Raw genomic sequence first — 20,087 nt, 5'->3', positions numbered from 1 at the left:
GAGTGAGTGAACTGGGTTAGAAAGTGGGTATAGGAGATGGTGAATGAACAGGGTAAGACAGTGGGTATAGGAGTGAGTGAGTGAACAGGGTTAGACAGTGGGTCTGGGAGTGGGTGAATGAACAGGGTAGACAGTGGGTATAGGAGTGAGTGATTGAACAGGGTTAGACAGTGGGTAAAGGAGTGAATGATTGAACAGGGTAGACAGTGGGTATAGGAGTGAGTGAGTGAACAGGGTAAATAGTGGGTATTGGAGTGGGTGAATGTACAGGGTAGACAGTGGGTATAGGAGTGAGTGAGTGAACAGGGTTAGACAGTGGGTATAGGAGTGAGTGAGTGAACAGGGTTAGACAGTGGGTATAGGAGTGAGTGAGTGAACAGGGTTAGAAAGTGGGTATAGGAGAGGATGAATGAACAGGGTAAGACAGTGGGTATAGGAGTGAGTGAGTGAACAGGGTTAGAGAGTGGGTCTGGGAGTGGGTAAATGAACAGGGTAGACAGTGGGTATAGGAGTGAGTGATTGAACAGGGTTAGACAGTGGGTATAGGAGTGAGTGATTGAACAGGGTAGACAGTGGGTATAGGAGTGAGTGGTTGAACAGGGTAGACAGTGGGTATAGGAGTGAGTGAGTGAACAGGGTTAGACAGTGGGTATAGGAGTGGGTGAATGAACTTGGGTAGACTGGGTATAGGAGTGGGTGAATGAACAGGGTATACAGTGGGTATAGGAGTGAGTGAGTGAGTGAGTGAACAGGGTTAGACAGTGGATATAGAAGTGGGTGAATAAACAGGGTTAGAAAGTGGGTATAGGAGAGGATGAATGAACAGGGTAAGACAGTGGGTATAGGAGTGAGTGAGTGAACAGGGTTAGACAGTGGGTATAGGAGTGGGTGAATGAACAGGGTAGATAGTGGGTATAGGAGTGAGTGATTGAACAGGGTTAGACAGTGGGTATAGGAGTGAGTGATTGAACAGGGTAGACAGTGGGTATAGGAGTGAGTGAGTGAACAGGGTAAACAGAGGGTATAGGTGTGAGTGATTGAACAGGGTTAGACAGTGGGTATAGGAGTGAGTGATTGAACAGGGTAGACAGTGGGTATAGGAGTGGGTGAATGAACAGGGTAGACAGTGGGTATAGGAGTGAATGAGTGAACAGGGTAGACAGTGGGTATAGGAGTGAGTGATTGAACAGGGTTAGACAGTGGGTAAAGGAGTGAGTGATTGAACAGGGTAGACAGTGGGTATAGGAGTGGGTGAATGAACAGGGTAGACAGTGGGTATAGGAGTGAGTGATTGAACAGGGTTAGACAGTGGGTATAGGAGTGGGTGAGTGAACAGGGTAGACAGTGGGTATAGGAGTGAGTGAGTGAACAGGGTAGACAGTGGGTATAGGAGTGAGTGAGTGGACAGGGTAGACAGAGGGTATAGGAGTGGGTGTATAAACAGGGTAGACAGTGGGTATAGGAGTGGGTGAGTGAACAGTGTAGACTTTGTATCAGAGTGGGTGAATGAACAGGGTAGACTTTGTATAGGAGTGGGTGAATGAACAGGGTAGACAGTGGGTATAGGAGTGGGTGAGTGAACAGGGTAGACAGTGTGTATAGGAGTGGGTGAGTGAACAGGGTAGACAGTGGGTATAGGAGTGGGTGAGTGAACAGGGTAGACAGTGTGTATAGGAGTGGGTGAGTGAACAGGGTAGACAGTGGGTATAGGAGTGGGTGAGTGAACAGGGTTGACAGTGGGTATAGGAGTGGGTGAGTGAACAGGGTAGACAGTGGGTATAGGAGTGGGTGAATGAACAGGGTAGACAGAGGGTATAGGAGTGTGTGAATGAACAGGGTAGACAGTGTGTATAGGAGTGGGTGAGTGAACAGGGTAGACAGTGGGTATAGGAGTGGGTGAATGAACAGGGTAGACAGTGGGTACAGGAGTGGGTAAGTGAACAGGGTAAACAATGGGTATAGGAGTGGGTGAATGAACATGTTAGACTTTGTATAGGTGTGGGAGAATGAGCAGAGTAGTCAGTGGGTATAGGAGTGGGTGAATGAACAGGGTTAGACAGTGGGTATAGGAGTGGGTGAGTGAACAGGGTAGACAGTGGGTATAGGAGTCAGTGAATGAACAGGGTTGACAGTGGGTGTAGGAGCGGGTGAATGAACAGGGTAAACAGTGGGTATAGGAGTGAGTGATTGAACAGGGTAGACTTTGTATAGGAGTGGGTGAGTGAACAGGGTAGACAGAGGGTATAGGAATGGGTGAGTGAACAGGGTAGACAGTGGGTATAGGAGTGGGTGAGTGAACAGGGTAGACAGTGGGTATAGGAGTGGGTGAGTGAACAGGGTAGACAGTGGGTATAGGAGTGGGTGAGTGAACAGGGTAGACAGTGGGTATAGGAGTGGGTGAGTGAACAGGGTAGACAGTGGGTATAGGAGTGGGTGAGTGAACAGGGTAGACAGTGGGTATAGGAGTGGGTGAGTGAACAGGGTAGACAGTGGGTATAGGAGTGGGTGAATGAACAGGATAGACAGTGGGTATAGGAGCGAGTGATTGAACAGGGTAGGCCGTGGGTATAGGAGTGGGTGAATGAACAGGGTAAACACTGGGTATAGGAGTGGGTGAGTGTACAGGGTTAGACAGTGGGTATAGGAGTGAGTGAGTTGACAGGGTAGACAGTGGGTATAGGAGTGAATGGGTGAACAGGGTAGACAGTGGGTAAAGGAGTCGGTGAGTGAACAGGGTAGACAGTGGGTATAGGAGTGGGTGAGTGAACAGGGTAGACAGTGGGTATAGGAGTGAGTGAATGAACAGGGTCGAAAGTGGGTATAGGAATGGGTGAATGAACAGGGTAAACACTGGGTATAGGAGTGGGTGAGTGAACAGGGTAGACAGTGGGTATAGGTGTGGGTGAATGAACAGGGTAGACAGTGGGTATAGGAGTGAGTGAATGAACAGGGTAGATAGTGGGTATAGGAGTGGGTGAATGAACAGGGTAGACAGTGGGTATAGGAGCGGGTGAGTGAACAGGTTAGACAGTGGGTGTAGGAGTGGGTGAATGAACTGGTTAGACAGTGGGTATAGGCGTGGGTGAATGAACAGGGTAGACAGTGGGTATAGGAGTGGGTGAGTGAACAGGGTAGACAGTGGGTATAGGAATGGGTGAATGAACAGGGTAGACAGTGGGTATTGGAGTGGGTGAGTGAACAGGTTAGACAGTGGGTATAGGAGTGGGTGAATGGACAGGGTAGACAGTGGGTATAGGAGTGGGTGAGTGAACAGGGTAGACAGTGGGTATAGGAGTGGGTGAGTGAACAGGGTATACAGTGGGTATAGGAGTGGGTGAATGAACAGGGTAGACAGTGGGTATTGGAGTGGGTGTGCGAACAGGGTAGACAGTGGGTATAGGAGTGGGTGAATGGACAGGGTAGACAGTGGGTATAGGAGTGGGTGAATGAACAGGGTAGACAGTGGGTATAGGAGTGGGTGAATGGACAGGGTAGACAGTGGGTATAGGAGTGGGTGAATGAACAGGGTAGACAGTGGGTATAGGAGCGGGTGAGTGAACAGGTTAGACAGTGGGTATAGGAGTGGGTGAATGGACAGGGTAGACAGTGGGTATAGGAGTGGGTGAATGAACAGGGTAGACAGTGGGTATAGGAGTGGGTGAATGAACAGGGTATACAATGGGTATAGGAGTGGGTGAGTGAACAGGGTAGACAGTGGGTATAGGAGTGGGTGAATGGACAGGGTAGACAGTGGGTATAGGAGTGGGTGAATGAACAGGGTAGACAGTGGGTATAGGAGCGGGTGAATGAACAGGGTAGACAGTGGGTATAGGAGTGGGTGAATGAACAGGGTAGACAGGGAATATAGGAGCGGGTGAGTGAACAGGTTAGACAGTGGGTATAGGAGTGGGCGAATGAACAAGGTAGACAGTGGGTATAGGAGTGGGTGAGTGAACAGGGTAGACAGTGGGTATAGGAGTGGGTGAATGAACAGGGTAGACAGTGGGTATTGGAGTGGTTGAATGAACAGGGTAGACAGTGGGTACAGGAGTGGGTGTATAAACAGGGTAGACAGTGGGTATAGGAGTGGGTGAGTGAACAGTGTAGACTTTGTATCAGAGTGGGTGAATGAACAGGGTAGACTTTGTATAGGAGTGGGTGAATGAACAGGGTAGACAGTGGGTATAGGAGTGGGTGAGTGAACAGGGTAGACAGTGTGTATAGGAGTGGGTGAGTGAACAGGGTAGACAGTGGGTATAGGAGTGGGTGAGTGAACAGGGTAGACAGTGTGTATAGGAGTGGGTGAGTGAACAGGGTAGACAGTGGGTATAGGAGTGGGTGAGTGAACAGGGTTGACAGTGGGTATAGGAGTGGGTGAGTGAACAGGGTAGACAGTGGGTATAGGAGTGGGTGAATGAACAGGGTAGACAGAGGGTATAGGAGTGTGTGAATGAACAGGGTAGACAGTGTGTATAGGAGTGGGTGAGTGAACAGGGTAGACAGTGGGTATAGGAGTGGGTGAATGAACAGGGTAGACAGTGGGTACAGGAGTGGGTAAGTGAACAGGGTAAACAATGGGTATAGGAGTGGGTGAATGAACATGTTAGACTTTGTATAGGTGTGGGAGAATGAGCAGAGTAGTCAGTGGGTATAGGAGTGGGTGAATGAACAGGGTTAGACAGTGGGTATAGGAGTGGGTGAGTGAACAGGGTAGACAGTGGGTATAGGAGTCAGTGAATGAACAGGGTTGACAGTGGGTGTAGGAGCGGGTGAATGAACAGGGTAAACAGTGGGTATAGGAGTGAGTGATTGAACAGGGTAGACTTTGTATAGGAGTGGGTGAGTGAACAGGGTAGACAGAGGGTATAGGAATGGGTGAGTGAACAGGGTAGACAGTGGGTATAGGAGTGGGTGAGTGAACAGGGTAGACAGTGGGTATAGGAGTGGGTGAGTGAACAGGGTAGACAGTGGGTATAGGAGTGGGTGAGTGAACAGGGTAGACAGTGGGTATAGGAGTGGGTGAGTGAACAGGGTAGACAGTGGGTATAGGAGTGGGTGAGTGAACAGGGTAGACAGTGGGTATAGGAGTGGGTGAGTGAACAGGGTAGACAGTGGGTATAGGAGTGGGTGAATGAACAGGATAGACAGTGGGTATAGGAGCGAGTGATTGAACAGGGTAGGCCGTGGGTATAGGAGTGGGTGAATGAACAGGGTAAACACTGGGTATAGGAGTGGGTGAGTGTACAGGGTTAGACAGTGGGTATAGGAGTGAGTGAGTTGACAGGGTAGACAGTGGGTATAGGAGTGAATGGGTGAACAGGGTAGACAGTGGGTAAAGGAGTCGGTGAGTGAACAGGGTAGACAGTGGGTATAGGAGTGGGTGAGTGAACAGGGTAGACAGTGGGTATAGGAGTGAGTGAATGAACAGGGTCGAAAGTGGGTATAGGAATGGGTGAATGAACAGGGTAAACACTGGGTATAGGAGTGGGTGAGTGAACAGGGTAGACAGTGGGTATAGGTGTGGGTGAATGAACAGGGTAGACAGTGGGTATAGGAGTGAGTGAATGAACAGGGTAGATAGTGGGTATAGGAGTGGGTGAATGAACAGGGTAGACAGTGGGTATAGGAGCGGGTGAGTGAACAGGTTAGACAGTGGGTGTAGGAGTGGGTGAATGAACTGGTTAGACAGTGGGTATAGGCGTGGGTGAATGAACAGGGTAGACAGTGGGTATAGGAGTGGGTGAGTGAACAGGGTAGACAGTGGGTATAGGAATGGGTGAATGAACAGGGTAGACAGTGGGTATTGGAGTGGGTGAGTGAACAGGTTAGACAGTGGGTATAGGAGTGGGTGAATGGACAGGGTAGACAGTGGGTATAGGAGTGGGTGAGTGAACAGGGTAGACAGTGGGTATAGGAGTGGGTGAGTGAACAGGGTATACAGTGGGTATAGGAGTGGGTGAATGAACAGGGTAGACAGTGGGTATTGGAGTGGGTGTGCGAACAGGGTAGACAGTGGGTATAGGAGTGGGTGAATGGACAGGGTAGACAGTGGGTATAGGAGTGGGTGAATGAACAGGGTAGACAGTGGGTATAGGAGTGGGTGAATGGACAGGGTAGACAGTGGGTATAGGAGTGGGTGAATGAACAGGGTAGACAGTGGGTATAGGAGCGGGTGAGTGAACAGGTTAGACAGTGGGTATAGGAGTGGGTGAATGGACAGGGTAGACAGTGGGTATAGGAGTGGGTGAATGAACAGGGTAGACAGTGGGTATAGGAGTGGGTGAATGAACAGGGTATACAATGGGTATAGGAGTGGGTGAGTGAACAGGGTAGACAGTGGGTATAGGAGTGGGTGAATGGACAGGGTAGACAGTGGGTATAGGAGTGGGTGAATGAACAGGGTAGACAGTGGGTATAGGAGCGGGTGAATGAACAGGGTAGACAGTGGGTATAGGAGTGGGTGAATGAACAGGGTAGACAGGGAATATAGGAGCGGGTGAGTGAACAGGTTAGACAGTGGGTATAGGAGTGGGCGAATGAACAAGGTAGACAGTGGGTATAGGAGTGGGTGAGTGAACAGGGTAGACAGTGGGTATAGGAGTGGGTGAATGAACAGGGTAGACAGTGGGTATAGGAGTGGTTGAATGAACAGGGTAGACAGTGGGTACAGGAGTGGGTGAATGAACAGGTTAGTCAGTGGGTGTAGGATTGGGTGAATGAACAGGGTAGACAGTGGGTATAGGAGTGGGTGAATGAACAGGATAGACAGTGGGTATAGGAGTGGGTGAATGAACAGTGTAGACAGTAGTTATAGGAGCGGGTGAGTGAACAGGGTAGACAGTGAGTATAGGAGTGGATGAGTGAACAGGGTAGACAGTGGGTATAGGAGTGGGTGAATGAACAGGGTAGACAGAGGGTATAGGCGTGGGTGAATGAACAGGGTAGACAGTGGGTATAGAAGTGAGTGATTGAACAGGGTAGGCCGTGGGTATAGGAGTGGGTGAGTGAACAGGGTAGACAGTGGGTATAGGAGTGAGTGAATGAACAGGGTAGGCCGTGGGTATAGGAGTGAGTGAGTGAACAGGGTAGACAGTGGGTATAGGAGTGGGTGAGTGAACAGGGTAAACAATGGGTATAGGAGTGAGTGAATGAACAGGGTCGAAAGTGGGTATAGGAATGAGTGAGTGAACAGGGTGGACAGTGGGTATAGGAGTGGGTGAGTGAACAGGGTAGACAGTGGATATAGGAGTGGGTGAATGAACAGGGTAAACACTGGGTATAGGAGTGGGTGAGTGAACAGGGTTAGACAGTGGGCATAGGTGTGGGTGAATGAACAGGGTAGACAGTGGGTATAGGAGTGAGTGAATGAACAGGGTAGATATTGTTTATAGGAATGGATGAATGAACAGGGTAGACAGTGGGTGTAGGAGTGGGTGAATGAACAGGGTAAACAGTGGGTATCGGAGTGGGTGAATGAACAGGGTAGACAGTGGGTATAGGAGTGGGTGAATGAACAGGGTAGACAGTAGTTATAGGAGCGGGTGAGTGAACAGGGTAGACAGTGGATATAGGAGTGGGTGAGTGACCAGGGTAGACAGAGGATATAGGAGTGGATGAATGAACAGGGTAGACAGTGGGTACAGGAGTGGGTGAGTGAACAGGGTAGACAGTGGGTATCGGAGTGGGTGAATGAACAGGTTAGTCAGTGGGTGTAGGATTGGGTGAATGAACAGGGTAGACAGTGGGTATAGGAGTGAGTGATTGAACAGGGTTAGACAGTGGGTATAGGAGTGAGTGATTGAACAGGGTAGACAGTGGGTATAGGAGTGGGTGAATGAACAGGGTAGACAGTGGGTATAGGAGTGAATGAGTGAACAGGGTAGACAGTGGGTTTAGGAGTGAGTGATTGAACAGGGTTAGACAGTGGGTATAGGAGTGAGTGATTGAACAGGGTAGACAGTGGGTATAGGAGTGGGTGAATGAACAGGGTAGACAGTGGGTATAGGAGTGAGTGATTGAACAGGGTTAGACAGTGGGTATAGGAGTGGGTGAGTGAACAGGGTAGACAGTGGGTATAGGAGTGAGTGAGTGAACAGGGTAGACAGTGGGTATAGGAGTGAGTGAGTGGACAGGGTAGACAGAGGGTATAGGAGTGGGTGTATAAACAGGGTAGACAGTGGGTATAGGAGTGGGTGAGTGAACAGTGTAGACTTTGTATCAGAGTGGGTGAATGAACAGGGTAGACTTTGTATAGGAGTGGGTGAATGAACAGGGTAGACAGTGGGTATAGGAGTGGGTGAGTGAACAGGGTAGACAGTGTGTATAGGAGTGGGTGAGTGAACAGGGTAGACAGTGGGTATAGGAGTGGGTGAGTGAACAGGGTAGACAGTGTGTATAGGAGTGGGTGAGTGAACAGGGTAGACAGTGGGTATAGGAGTGGGTGAGTGAACAGGGTAGACAGTGGGTATAGGAGTGGGTGAGTGAACAGGGTAGACAGTGGGTATAGGAGTGGGTGAATGAACAGGGTAGACAGAGGGTATAGGAGTGTGTGAATGAACAGGGTAGACAGTGTGTATAGGAGTGGGTGAATGAACAGGGTAGACAGTGGGTACAGGAGTGGGTAAGTGAACAGGGTAAACAATGGGTATAGGAGTGGGTGAATGAACATGTTAGACTTTGTATAGGTGTGGGAGAATGAGCAGAGTAGTCAGTGGGTTTAGGAGTGGGTGAATGAACAGGGTTAGACAGTGGGTATAGGAGTGGGTGAGTGAACAGGGTAGACAGTGGGTATAGGAGTCAGTGAATGAACAGGGTTGACAGTGGGTGTAGGAGCGGGTGAATGAACAGGGTAAACAGTGGGTATAGGAGTGAGTGATTGAACAGGGTAGACTTTGTATAGGAGTGGGTGAGTGAACAGGGTAGACAGAGGGTATAGGAATGGGTGAGTGAACAGGGTAGACAGTGGGTATAGGAGTGGGTGAGTGAACAGGGTAGACAGTGGGTATAGGAGTGGGTGAGTGAACAGGGTAGACAGTGGGTATAGGAGTGGGTGAGTGAACAGGGTAGACAGTGGGTATAGGAGTGGGTGAGTGAACAGGGTAGACAGTGGGTATAGGAGTGGGTGAGTGAACAGGGTAGACAGTGGGTATAGGAGTGGGTGAGTGAACAGGGTAGGCCGTGGGTATAGGAGTGGGTGAATGAACAGGGTAAACACTGGGTATAGGAGTGGGTGAGTGTACAGGGTTAGACAGTGGGTATAGGAGTGAGTGAGTTGACAGGGTAGACAGTGGGTATAGGAGTGAATGGGTGAACAGGGTAGACAGTGGGTAAAGGAGTCGGTGAGTGAACAGGGTAGACAGTGGGTATAGGAGTGGGTGAGTGAACAGGGTAGACAGTGGGTATAGGAGTGAGTGAATGAACAGGGTCGAAAGTGGGTATAGGAATGGGTGAATGAACAGGGTAAACACTGGGTATAGGAGTGGGTGAGTGAACAGGGTAGACAGTGGGTATCGGTGTGGGTGAATGAACAGGGTAGACAGTGGGTATAGGAGTGAGTGAATGAACAGGGTAGATAGTGGGTATAGGAGTGGGTGAATGAACAGGGTAGACAGTGGGTATAGGAGTGGGTGAGTGAACAGGGTAGACAGTGGGTATAGGAGTGGGTGAGTGAACAGGGTAGACAGTGGGTATAGGAGTGGGTGAATGAACAGGGTAGACAGTGGGTATTGGAGTGGGTGTGCGAACAGGGTAGACAGTGGGTATAGGAGTGGGTGAATGGACAGGGTAGACAGTGGGTATAGGAGTGGGTGAATGAACAGGGTAGACAGTGGGTATAGGAGTGGGTGAATGGACAGGGTAGACAGTGGGTATAGGAGTTGGTGAATGAACAGGGTAGACAGTGGGTATAGGAGCGGGTGAGTGAACAGGTTAGACAGTGGGTATAGGAGTGGGTGAATGGACAGGGTAGACAGTGGGTATCGGAGTGGGTGAATGAACAGGTTAGTCAGTGGGTGTAGGATTGGGTGAATGAACAGGGTAGACAGTGGGTATAGGAGTGGGTGAATGAACAAGGTAGACAGTGGGTATAGGAGTGGGTGAGTTAATAGGGTAGACAGTGGGTATAGGAGTGGGTGAGTGAATAGGGTAGACAGTGGGTATAGGAGTGGGTGAATGAACAGGGTAGACAGTGGGTATAGGAGTGGGTATCTCAGGGTTGATTAATGGTCCATCACACAGTCTTGTTTTAAAATATTTAGCTATGAATGTCCATACAGTAAATTAAATCTAAGCACTGCCAATGCTGGAAATCTGAAAGATTCATTGCTGGTGGAACTCAACAGGTCTGGCAGCATCTCTGGGCTGAAAGCAGAATTGCATAAATAGCCTGGTGACTCTTTCTCAGAACAGGTCACTGGTCTTGAAACGTTAAGTCTATTTTCTTTTCAGTGATGCCGTCACGACCTGCTGAGCTTCCCCAGCAATTTCTGTATCTCTCCAAACGAATCGTGATTTTATTTCTCTGCGATTGTGCAGATAGCTGTACATAATCTGTCACTCTAAACCCAATGGGTTCAATACTTTCTTCACCCTCATGTCTTACTCTCTGACAGTGTCTCTTCATGATGGCCATTGACTGACTAGACTATCCCTCTGCAATGACAGTGATTCAGTGTAATTGATTCACTTACAATATACACTGTGGAGTGCCTCACCGGAAAGCAGTATCACTTTCCCCTTTTTGATCATTGTTCAGAGGCGATTAACTTGGATCATTATTGTTCTTGCTAACATGAAGTTGCCATCTCATGGTTAACCTGCAGGCTGCGAGTTCTGCTGACAAATTTTATTACCTTGATGGTCATTTTTTTATGGCGCAGGATTGCTATTGATGGTTAAAAGCTTAACCTTGTCAGCATAAATGACATCGCAATTAACCCTCTGAGAGCTGTGACTGTTCCCTCATGCACGAATTATTGTGACCCCCTCTCATACTGAGGAACAAGCTTTCAAGGGGAGAGGGGGACAATTCAAAGGAGATGTCAGAGGCAAGTTTTTTTACACAGAGAGTGGTAGGTGCAAGGAATGGAGGAATATGGACCAGGGATTAGTTAAATTTGGCATCACATTTGGCACAAAGAGCCTATCCTATGCTGTACTGTTCTATGTCCTATGCTCTAAGTATGTCCTTCTGACAATACTGGATGGGCAGGGCCTTATATATTAGGCTATATAATATGACTCACAGGTTGCTATGGTGTTATCATGTAATGGCCATGTCTTTAATATCCTCACTTTAGGATTGCCTGAAAAATCGATAAGGTATTAAGCCAATGATAGGCCACTTGCTGGAAATTAATGCTTTCGCTTTTGCTTTTGCATTGGGTGATTGGGAATTCAGGAGAACAAGAAGTAAGGAAAGGAAATCATTTTAAACCCGTCTTTTCAAACAGGAAAGATTAGATTGGGTTTGGTGCTGGGGCTGGAGGGTATGATTTTCTAAGGATTAAACCCCACTGCCAGAATGATTTTGATCCAGGTGTTACCCTGTATGTTCAACATGTCATAGGGTCATACAGCTCGGAAACAGACCATAATCCCAAACCAAACCAATCCCACCTGCCTGCGCTTGGTCCATATCCCTCCAAACCTTTCCAATTCACGTACTTATCCAAATATCTTTTAAACATTGTAACTGTTCCCACATCCACCACTTCCCTGTGGACGCACATTGCACACAAAAACCACTCTATGTAAAAGAAAACGTCCTCATGTCTTTTCTAAATCTTTCTCCTCTCACCTTAAAAATGGTCTTGAACTCCCCTACCCCAGGGGAAAAAAACCCATTGTCAATCACCTTATCTGTGTCCCTTTTATAAGCCTCTATAAGGTCACCCCTCAACCTCCCAGAGTCCAGTGAAAAAAGGTCCCAGCACATCCAGCCTCTCCTTATAACTCAGACCCTCCATTCCTGGCCAGATCCTGGTAAATCTCTTCTGAACCCTCTCCGGCTGAACAATATCCTACCTGGGACAACATAACCAGAACTGCACACAGTCATCCAGGAAGGGCCTCACTGCCATCCTGTACAACCTCAACATAACGTCCTAATCCCTATACTAAAAGGTCTGAGCAATGACGGCAAGTGTGCTAGACGCCTTCTTAACCGTCCTGTCTGGACGCAATGCAAACTTCAAATAATTGTGTACCTGAACCCTTAGGTCTGTCTGTTCTACAGCACTGCCCAAGGCCCTACTTTTAATTGTATAACTCTCGCCTTTGTTTATTGACGGCACGGTGGCTCAGTGGTTAGCACTGCTGCCTCACAGCGCCAGGGACCTGGGATCAATTCCCCTTTTGGATGACTGTCTGTGTGCAGTTTGCACGTTCTCCCCGTGTCTGCGTGGGTCTCGTCCCATAATCCAATGGTGTCCAGGCTAGGTGGATTGGCCATAGTGTTCATTGATGTGCAGGCTAGGCGGACTAGCCGTGGGAGCTACAGGGATGGAGGAGGGGCCTGCTCCTACAGGGATAGGATAAGGGGATGGGTCTGGGTGGGATGCCCTTCAGAGGGGCGGTTTGGACTCGATGGGCTCAATGGCCTGCTTCCACACTGGAGGGATTCTGCGATCTGACTTTGGTCGAGGGGTAAACATTGGCCTGGTAAATGCGGGACAAAGTTAGCTACTCTTGTTCAAAACAGAACCACTTTCACCATCACCTGAGAAGGCAGGCATTTTAACACCTTGCATCTCCGACAGTGCAGGTCTCCCTCAGTGCTGCACAGGGAGTACCAGAGTGGGGTGATATGCTGCCATATTTGGAGTGCGATTTGAACCCACGACCATGAGGCAAATACAAATGGCCTAGTCACTGAGGCACCTAGTGATACAGATTCCCAACTGCTGCAGTCGTATCGCCAATGTGAACACTCGAATTGGTGCTGTTACCAATGGGAACAGAAACAACGCTAACATTATCGCTGAGTGAAATGTTTAGCTTTCATAGTTTGGACGAGTCAGATTTATGTCTTTACAGTTGCCTCATTGCACAGTCACTAATATTTGGTCGTTAAATTCAGGCTCTGGGCCATGAAAAGTAAGAAAACTAATCAATGGCAGCTTATTTCTGTAAAGTGTTCCCCCAAAGCATTTGTGATATTGGACGATATGTGCTGAGCTTAGACCAAGGGATAAAGAGCTGCATCCTCCGCTCTGGGTGAATATTAACACAAAGGCTTCTTGTTTGACCTCAGTACCCCTGGGATGTGAGCGAGAAGTACTTTTTCCGATCAACCGTCGCCTTTTCCATGAGGAAGTACTGGGAGGAGTCGAGAAATCAGCTCATCAGCTTCGAGTGAGTGAATCTATTTCTCTCTCCCAAGCACCCCTCCCCCCACGCCCCCACGGTACTCGGTGCACCATCGACATCGTTACAGTGGTAAACAAACTGGTGGGGGCTGGGGGAGCAACCGAAGGAAACAAATAAATATGGAAGTAAGTGGGAATCATTGGGAAACGAGGAGGAAGTGAGGGTTTAAGGAAGATGTACCCTGTCTCAGCTTCACCGAGAAGCAATGTCACGTCAATGGGATTGGAATAGTTGTGACTAGTTGTGAATAGTATGGACGTTATGGGCTGAAGAGCCTCTTTCAGTGCTGTTAAACTCTGAGACTCTGCAACAGTAATGGACATTATGAATAAGCGCAGCTCTCTTCAATGCCCGTCTAGTGATGAGGTGCGGGGGGATGGAGAGAAGCAGAAATGTCTTTTCTCTCAGTCTTTTAAGCCAAGAAAATCAGGCTTAGTGAACATTTGTAAGGTTGAGATTGTGGAATCTGGGCTCCGCGGAAAGGTAGAGATGAGGCCGCAGTCTTGCCAAAAGGGGGAGAGCAGGCTGCAGGGGCTGAATGGCCTGCTCCTGCACCTACACTGTAAACACTGTGCCTACCACGGAAACCGGGCCCTCTGATGCCCTGTTCCTCTGTTTTGGGAGGTTGGGGGAGGGGTAGCAGTTGAGGCTCAATGGCAATTGGGAGGGCATTCCCACCATCCCCGGAGCAAGCTGGCAGCTCTGTCCACGCCGGTCTCCATGCTTTCTGAGAAATATAGCCGCTCTGGCTCGGAGCTATTGTGTTGCGCGTTGGTTAACAGGCTGTATTGGGCCCTCCAGGATTTCCCCACATATTCTCCCCGTCAGCTTTCCTATCGACTGCAGAACAGGGCAACAGGATCCCTCTGCCCCAACTTGCCCCCACCCCCAGCCACCCCCCACCGAGCCTGGTGTCTACTTGTGCTGTGCCAACTCCGACACACCGGCACTCAGCCCACTGCCCGATATCCCTGAGCTGGGGTAAATGTGATGCCAGGACAAAATCAGAAGTCAGTGTCGAGAATGGGGTGTTGAAAAAGCACAGCAGGTCAGGCAGCATCCGAGGAGCAGGAGCGTCGACGTTACGGGCATGAGCCCTTCATCGGGAATGTCAGAAGTCTCATGACACCAGGTTACAGTCCAACAGGTCTATTTGAAAAATCACAAGCTTTAGGAGCGCTGCCCCTACGCCATGTGGAGCCCCGCTGGACTGTAACCTGGTGTTGTGAAACCTCTGACTTATTCTACCCCAGTCCAACACTGGCAAGTGCATAACACAGGTTCTGCTGGGACTGGGGGCACTAGGGGGCTTCTCTTCAGGAGATTTGGTCACTCATAGAGTCATAGAGATGAACAGCATGGAAACAGACCCTTCGGTCCAACCCGTCCATGCCAACCAGATATCCCAACCCAATCTAGTCCCACCTGCCAGCACCCGGCCCATATCCCTCTAAACCCTTCCTATTCATATACCCATCCAAATGCCTCTTAAATGTCATAATTATACCAGCCTCCACCACTTCCTCTGGCAGCTCATTCCATACACGTACCACCCTCTGTGTGAAAAAGTTACCTGTTAGGTCTCTTTTATATCTTTCCCCTCTCACCCTAAACCTGTGCCCTCTAGTTCTGGACTCCCCCACCCCAGGGAAAAGACTTTGCCTATTTACCCTATCCATGCCCCTCATGATTTTATAAACTTCTATAAGGCCACCCCTCAGCCTCCGACGCTCCAGGGAAAACAGCCCCAGCCTGTTCATCCTCTCCTTGTAGCTCAGATCCTCCAACCCTGGCAACATCCTTGTAAATCTTTTCTGAACCCTTTCAAGTTTCACAACATCTTTCCGATAGGAAGGAGACCAGAATTGCACGCAATATTCCAACAGTGGCCTAACCAATGTCCTGTACAGCCGCAACATGACCTCCCAACTCCTGTACTCAATACCCTGACCAATAAAGGAAAGTATACCAAACACCTTCTTCACTATCCTATCTACCTGCGACTCCACTTTCAAGGAGCTATGAACCTGCATCCAAGGTCTCTTTGTTCAGCAATATTTCCTGAATAGGTGAACAGGGGTTTGAAGATCTTCGGGAATGGGGCCCAGATTTGACACCGCATCCAACAGCGCAGTTTGGACCCACTTTGCGCATAGGTCTCTCAAATGTATCTGCTCATTACCTAGAAGTGTCCCCCACTGTGCTGCCTTTATAATAATTATTATTATTATCTTCTGCACAGGATGGAAAATGTTTATATATTCGATGAAACAGAAAGGATCTCCTTTTATTTCATTGTTGTGAATCCAAAGAACCTCTCTGAAATTATTCCAAAGGCAGAGGTGTCACAAGCTATCAGGTATCACCGAAAACGCTTTGGCATTGAAGTGGCTAACAATGTAGTATTTACTCAGTTACCAGTACAGAGATTGAATATTGTTTTAAAAAGGCACCTCAGGTGGAAGTTTCTCATCTTAAACTCATTCAGACAATTCACAAGAATATCAATAAAGGGGAAAACCAACATTCATGGCCAAATTTATGCAACTGTGCTCATTGATTGGGGATTAGACTCTGATTGGTCAGGGTTGCTGTCATGGAGAATACACCAGATAGCTGATGACTAACAGTTCACTGCCAAACTGTACTAAAACGTGAACCGGGCAAGTTGACTCTGATTGAAGATGGAATTACTCTGTGGAATGAGCCCTACAATGGCTGTCACCTACATTGTCAAGTTGAAACAAGTGCAGTGTGTGCACATGCTTTTTCAATTTGTAAAGCACAGGGCCTTATATATCATATATTTAGCTTCTGGTACATACAGGAGCACCCCAATGTAAGCTTCACAGAGAATCCTAAAGTTATTATAATTGTAATTCTTAGCAGACTTTGGTTGTTTAACAAATGATGTCCAATCATGGAATCACATTGAATGTTAGACACCATGTTTTGAGTTTTGCAAGCACAAGCCACTTGGGTATGTTCTTGTCATGAACAGCAAAGTGTTGTGCTATTTGACATGATCTACTCGCCTTTGGGATGCATAGCTGACATTCCTGCCATTACACCGGCACTGAAATTCATTAACCGCATCACACATTTGTGTGATATCAGAACATCCTTTTGGGGTTTGAAGACAACATTTTGCGATTTGTGAACAAAGGAAAGTACAAAGCAGACTAGGTTAGCAAAGCACCAAACATGGTGTTCAATATTCAATGCGAAGCCTGGTTGGACAACATTTGGTGAACAATCCTGTGTATGCTAAGAATTATGTTGACAATCAGTTTAAGATAGTCAGGCTTGCAGTCTGGTGCACTTGTATATATTGGAAAATGCATATATTAATAGACAGACTTCCGTTTCTTGTAGACAGTAAGGCCATTATGCAAATTACTTCTGTCGAAACAAAACAAAGTAGGTGACAGCCAATCTGTTGTTCATTTCTGAATGCCTTGACCAATCTGAGTCAACCAGTCTGGTTTAAATTTGAAAGTTAATTGTCACTCATCATCTAACTGGTGCATTCTCCATCGCAAAACCTCTACCAATTAAAGGCTATATGCCAACCAATCAGTGTTGTCTACTCACATAGTAAATAAAAAGTTTCCCCTTTACATCAGTATGCTTGGAGTTGTCCTGATAACCCTTGAGAAGGTGATGGAGAGTCACTATCTGAACCCCTGAGGTCCTTGGAGTGAATGACCACCTGCAATGCCCTTCGAAGGGTATCTAGGATTTTGACCCAGTGACAGTGAAGGAGCGACAATATATTTTCACGTCAGAATAGTGAGTGCCTTGGAGGGGAACTTCCAGGTGGTGGTGTGCCCATGAATCTGCTGGCCTCATCCTGAACTGGTCATGGGTTTGAAAGCTGGTGTCGAAGGAGCCTGGGCAAATTGCTGCAGTGAATTGTAGATAGTACACACTGCTGCTCCTGAGTGTCGGTGGCGTGCAGGGAGTGGATGCTTGTGGGTGTGGTGCCATTCAAGTGGGTTGCTTAGTCCTAGATGTGGTCAAGTTTCTTGAGTGTTGTTGGAGCTGTACCCATCCAGGCAAGTGGGGAGTATTCCATCGCATTCCTGCCTTGTGCCTTGTGGATGGTGAATACGCTTTGGGGAGTCAGGAAGTGAGTTACTCACTGCAGTATTCCTAGTGTCTGACCTGCTCTTGTCGCCACTGCATTTGTGTGGTGAGCGCAGTTAAATGTCTAATCAACAGTAACTTCCAGGGTATGGATAGTGGGGGAATTCAGTGATGTTAACACCGTTGATGCCTAGGCCGGGTGCAGCGGTTGAATTGCCTTTCATTGGAGATATGGAAACTTGGTAAAAGGGAACAAGTTCCGAATGAAAATGTACTAGGTCTGAGTTTAATAATCAAAACTTACCCTAGATATTAATAATGTACAAACGTTCAAAATGTTCACATCAAATTCTCATCCCCTTTCAAATTGATGTCTCTAAACTAGGAGGTTGAAGGCTTGTGGTAAGACAGCGGCTGGAAGATCTAAGCATTGCTAAAAGATCTCTGTATCCTGTCACAGAATGTAATGGGCTAGATCCCTTTATTGAAGGATTGGCGGTATCCCGTATTCCGAATAATTAATCATCATGAGGAGTAATTTCGAACACGCTGTTTGAGAGTCACTAACACCACTCCTGTCTTATGTTGTGCCCTGTCACAGGAAGAACAGGGAGCGGTTTAACAGTGCTTTTCTGTTAAATGATAAGACACTTGAGTTTATTGGCATTCCGCCAACGCTGGCACCGCAAAAGGAGGCCACTGTGGCAGTGTGGCTGATCATCTTTGGCGTTATCATTGGCCTGGTTTGCATTGGATTAACCATCCTGATCATCGGTGGCATTCGGGCAAGAAGACAGTAAGTGCAGAGATGCTGTGGGCTGGCACAAATGGGTGCAGAGATTGCTGAGGGCTTTAGGGGGACAGCTTGGGGGAATCATTGGGGGGGGGAGGGGGATTTAATGAGGATTGTGAGAATCAGCAAACGAAATGGGTGACAGTGAGGTCTCCAGGGGCTCCGTGTAGACTCTGGGGATCATTGCGGATTAGGGAAACCAGTGGAGATTTCAGGAATCGGTGTGGACTCTGGAGCTCATTGTGGATTGCGAGGATCAGTGAGGATTGCAGGGATCAGGGTGGATTATGGGGATCAGTGGGTAGGATGGGGCTCACTGATTTTCCTGCTCCACGGATGCTGCCCGACACGCTGTGCTTTTCCAGCACCACTCTAATCATGGGGGTCACTGGCAGTTGTGGGAGTGTTTGGGAATTATGAGGATCAATGGGGAAGCTGGGAATTATTGGGAATTTTTAGATCACTGGGGACTCTGAGAATCAATGGGGATTATGGGGATCACTGAGGATTTTGGGAATTGCTGAGGATTATGAGAAAATTGGGGATTAATGGGGATTTTTGAGATCAGTGGGGAGCCTGAGAATCAATTTGGATTATGGGATCCATGGGGGATTGTGGGATCATTGTGGATTATGGGCATTTGTGGAGATTCTGAGGATCAGAGATGATTGTGAGGATCAGTGAAGATTATTGGGATCAGTGAGAATTATGGGAATAACTGGGATTGTAGGATAATAGACTGCTGATGACGTGTTGAATTGAAATTGTGGCCATGGGTATGTGTCGGTGTTTACTGTGTAATAATTGTGCATTCTGAAATAAAGTGAAATATCGTTGTTTATTCCTCAATAGCAGAAAATCAGGTGACGCCGAGGACGATGAATTCCAAAAGACCAAAGATGTACCTGCAGTGGTTTCTGAGGAGATTGAGTTTGAGAAGGGGATTAAAAATCCAGCTTTCACCACAGATACATTGAGCACGGAGATGTAGACTCAACCAATCCCAGACGTTGCTAATTGTACTTGGTCTGCCTTTGGAAGTTATGGAATTGTGTACTGAAGCTTTTCATGCAGTTCAATTACTACAGTTAATATCTGGTAACAGAATTAGCTCAAATTTTACAAAGTTTTGACTGTTTAGTCCAGACTTACTCAACTTCAATGAGCCTACACATTGGTTCCCAATAAAGAGTACCATTCCTCTGTGAAGCTGTTAATCAGGGCCCTCCGATGCCAAGAGACAAGCAATTTTATTGTAAAATATTCAGTGTAGACTTCCCAATATGTCATCACAGGTATTAGCCACTAGTTCCCATTGGCAGTTCACCTTGATGTGAACACAGGGAACTAGTACTTTGTAAACCGACAGCAGTGACAGAACAGGATATGTAGCTGATTTCATGACCAGAGTCAAGATTAGAGTGGTGCTGGAAAAGCACAGCAGGTCAGGCAGCATCCGAGGAGCAGCCCCACCTGTTGTGCGTTTCCAGCCCCACTCTAATCTTGACTCTAATCTCCAGCATCTGCAGTACCCACTTCTACCCTGTTAATTCTCTGACCACCCAGCGACAACCACTGAATCCTGTCCATTATTTGCCTGGAGTCAGGGAGGATGACAGAATCTGGCCCACACGACTTCCCTCTCCAGTTTTATACAGTGAGGATCAGTAAAGGTGAATGAATTCAAGGTCCCTAAAATGTTCATTTCTCAAACTAAGGCTGACCCATGCCATCAAATCCATTGGACACCATGGAGCGTTGATTTCAAATAATAGACTCCCTTCATTGTGGCCTAAATCTGCTGTAATGCTTCGAGACAAATAAAGGCATAAAGGCA

At 47.7% G+C, this 20,087-nt stretch overlaps 1 protein-coding gene across 2 annotated transcripts in view; it reads left to right on the top strand.

The window, feature by feature from the left end:
* LOC148148597 (angiotensin-converting enzyme 2-like) overlaps nucleotides 1-20,087 on the top strand; it is an 86,168-nt gene extending 66,081 nt beyond the window's left edge. The window contains exons 15-18 of one of the 2 annotated variants that reach the window (XM_087993068.1): nucleotides 13,253-13,353; nucleotides 15,611-15,727; nucleotides 18,059-18,253; nucleotides 19,106-20,087. In XM_087993068.1, coding sequence (XP_087849194.1) covers nucleotides 13,253-13,353; nucleotides 15,611-15,727; nucleotides 18,059-18,253; nucleotides 19,106-19,241 — 549 coding nt within the window. In that variant the 3' untranslated portion in view covers nucleotides 19,242-20,087. Of the gene's footprint in view, nucleotides 1-13,252; nucleotides 13,354-15,610; nucleotides 15,728-18,058; nucleotides 18,254-19,102 lie in introns of both variants that reach the window. The other variant, XM_087993067.1, reaches the window with a different exon arrangement.

Source organism: Chiloscyllium plagiosum, unplaced genomic scaffold (assembly GCF_037043375.1).
Source record: "Chiloscyllium plagiosum isolate Xiang-an unplaced genomic scaffold, Cpla_swu_hap1 HiC_scaffold_12, whole genome shotgun sequence".
In the NCBI taxonomy this organism is placed as follows: Eukaryota; Metazoa; Chordata; class Chondrichthyes; order Orectolobiformes; family Hemiscylliidae; genus Chiloscyllium; species Chiloscyllium plagiosum.
This window is presented reverse-complemented; position numbering and strand designations above follow the sequence as displayed.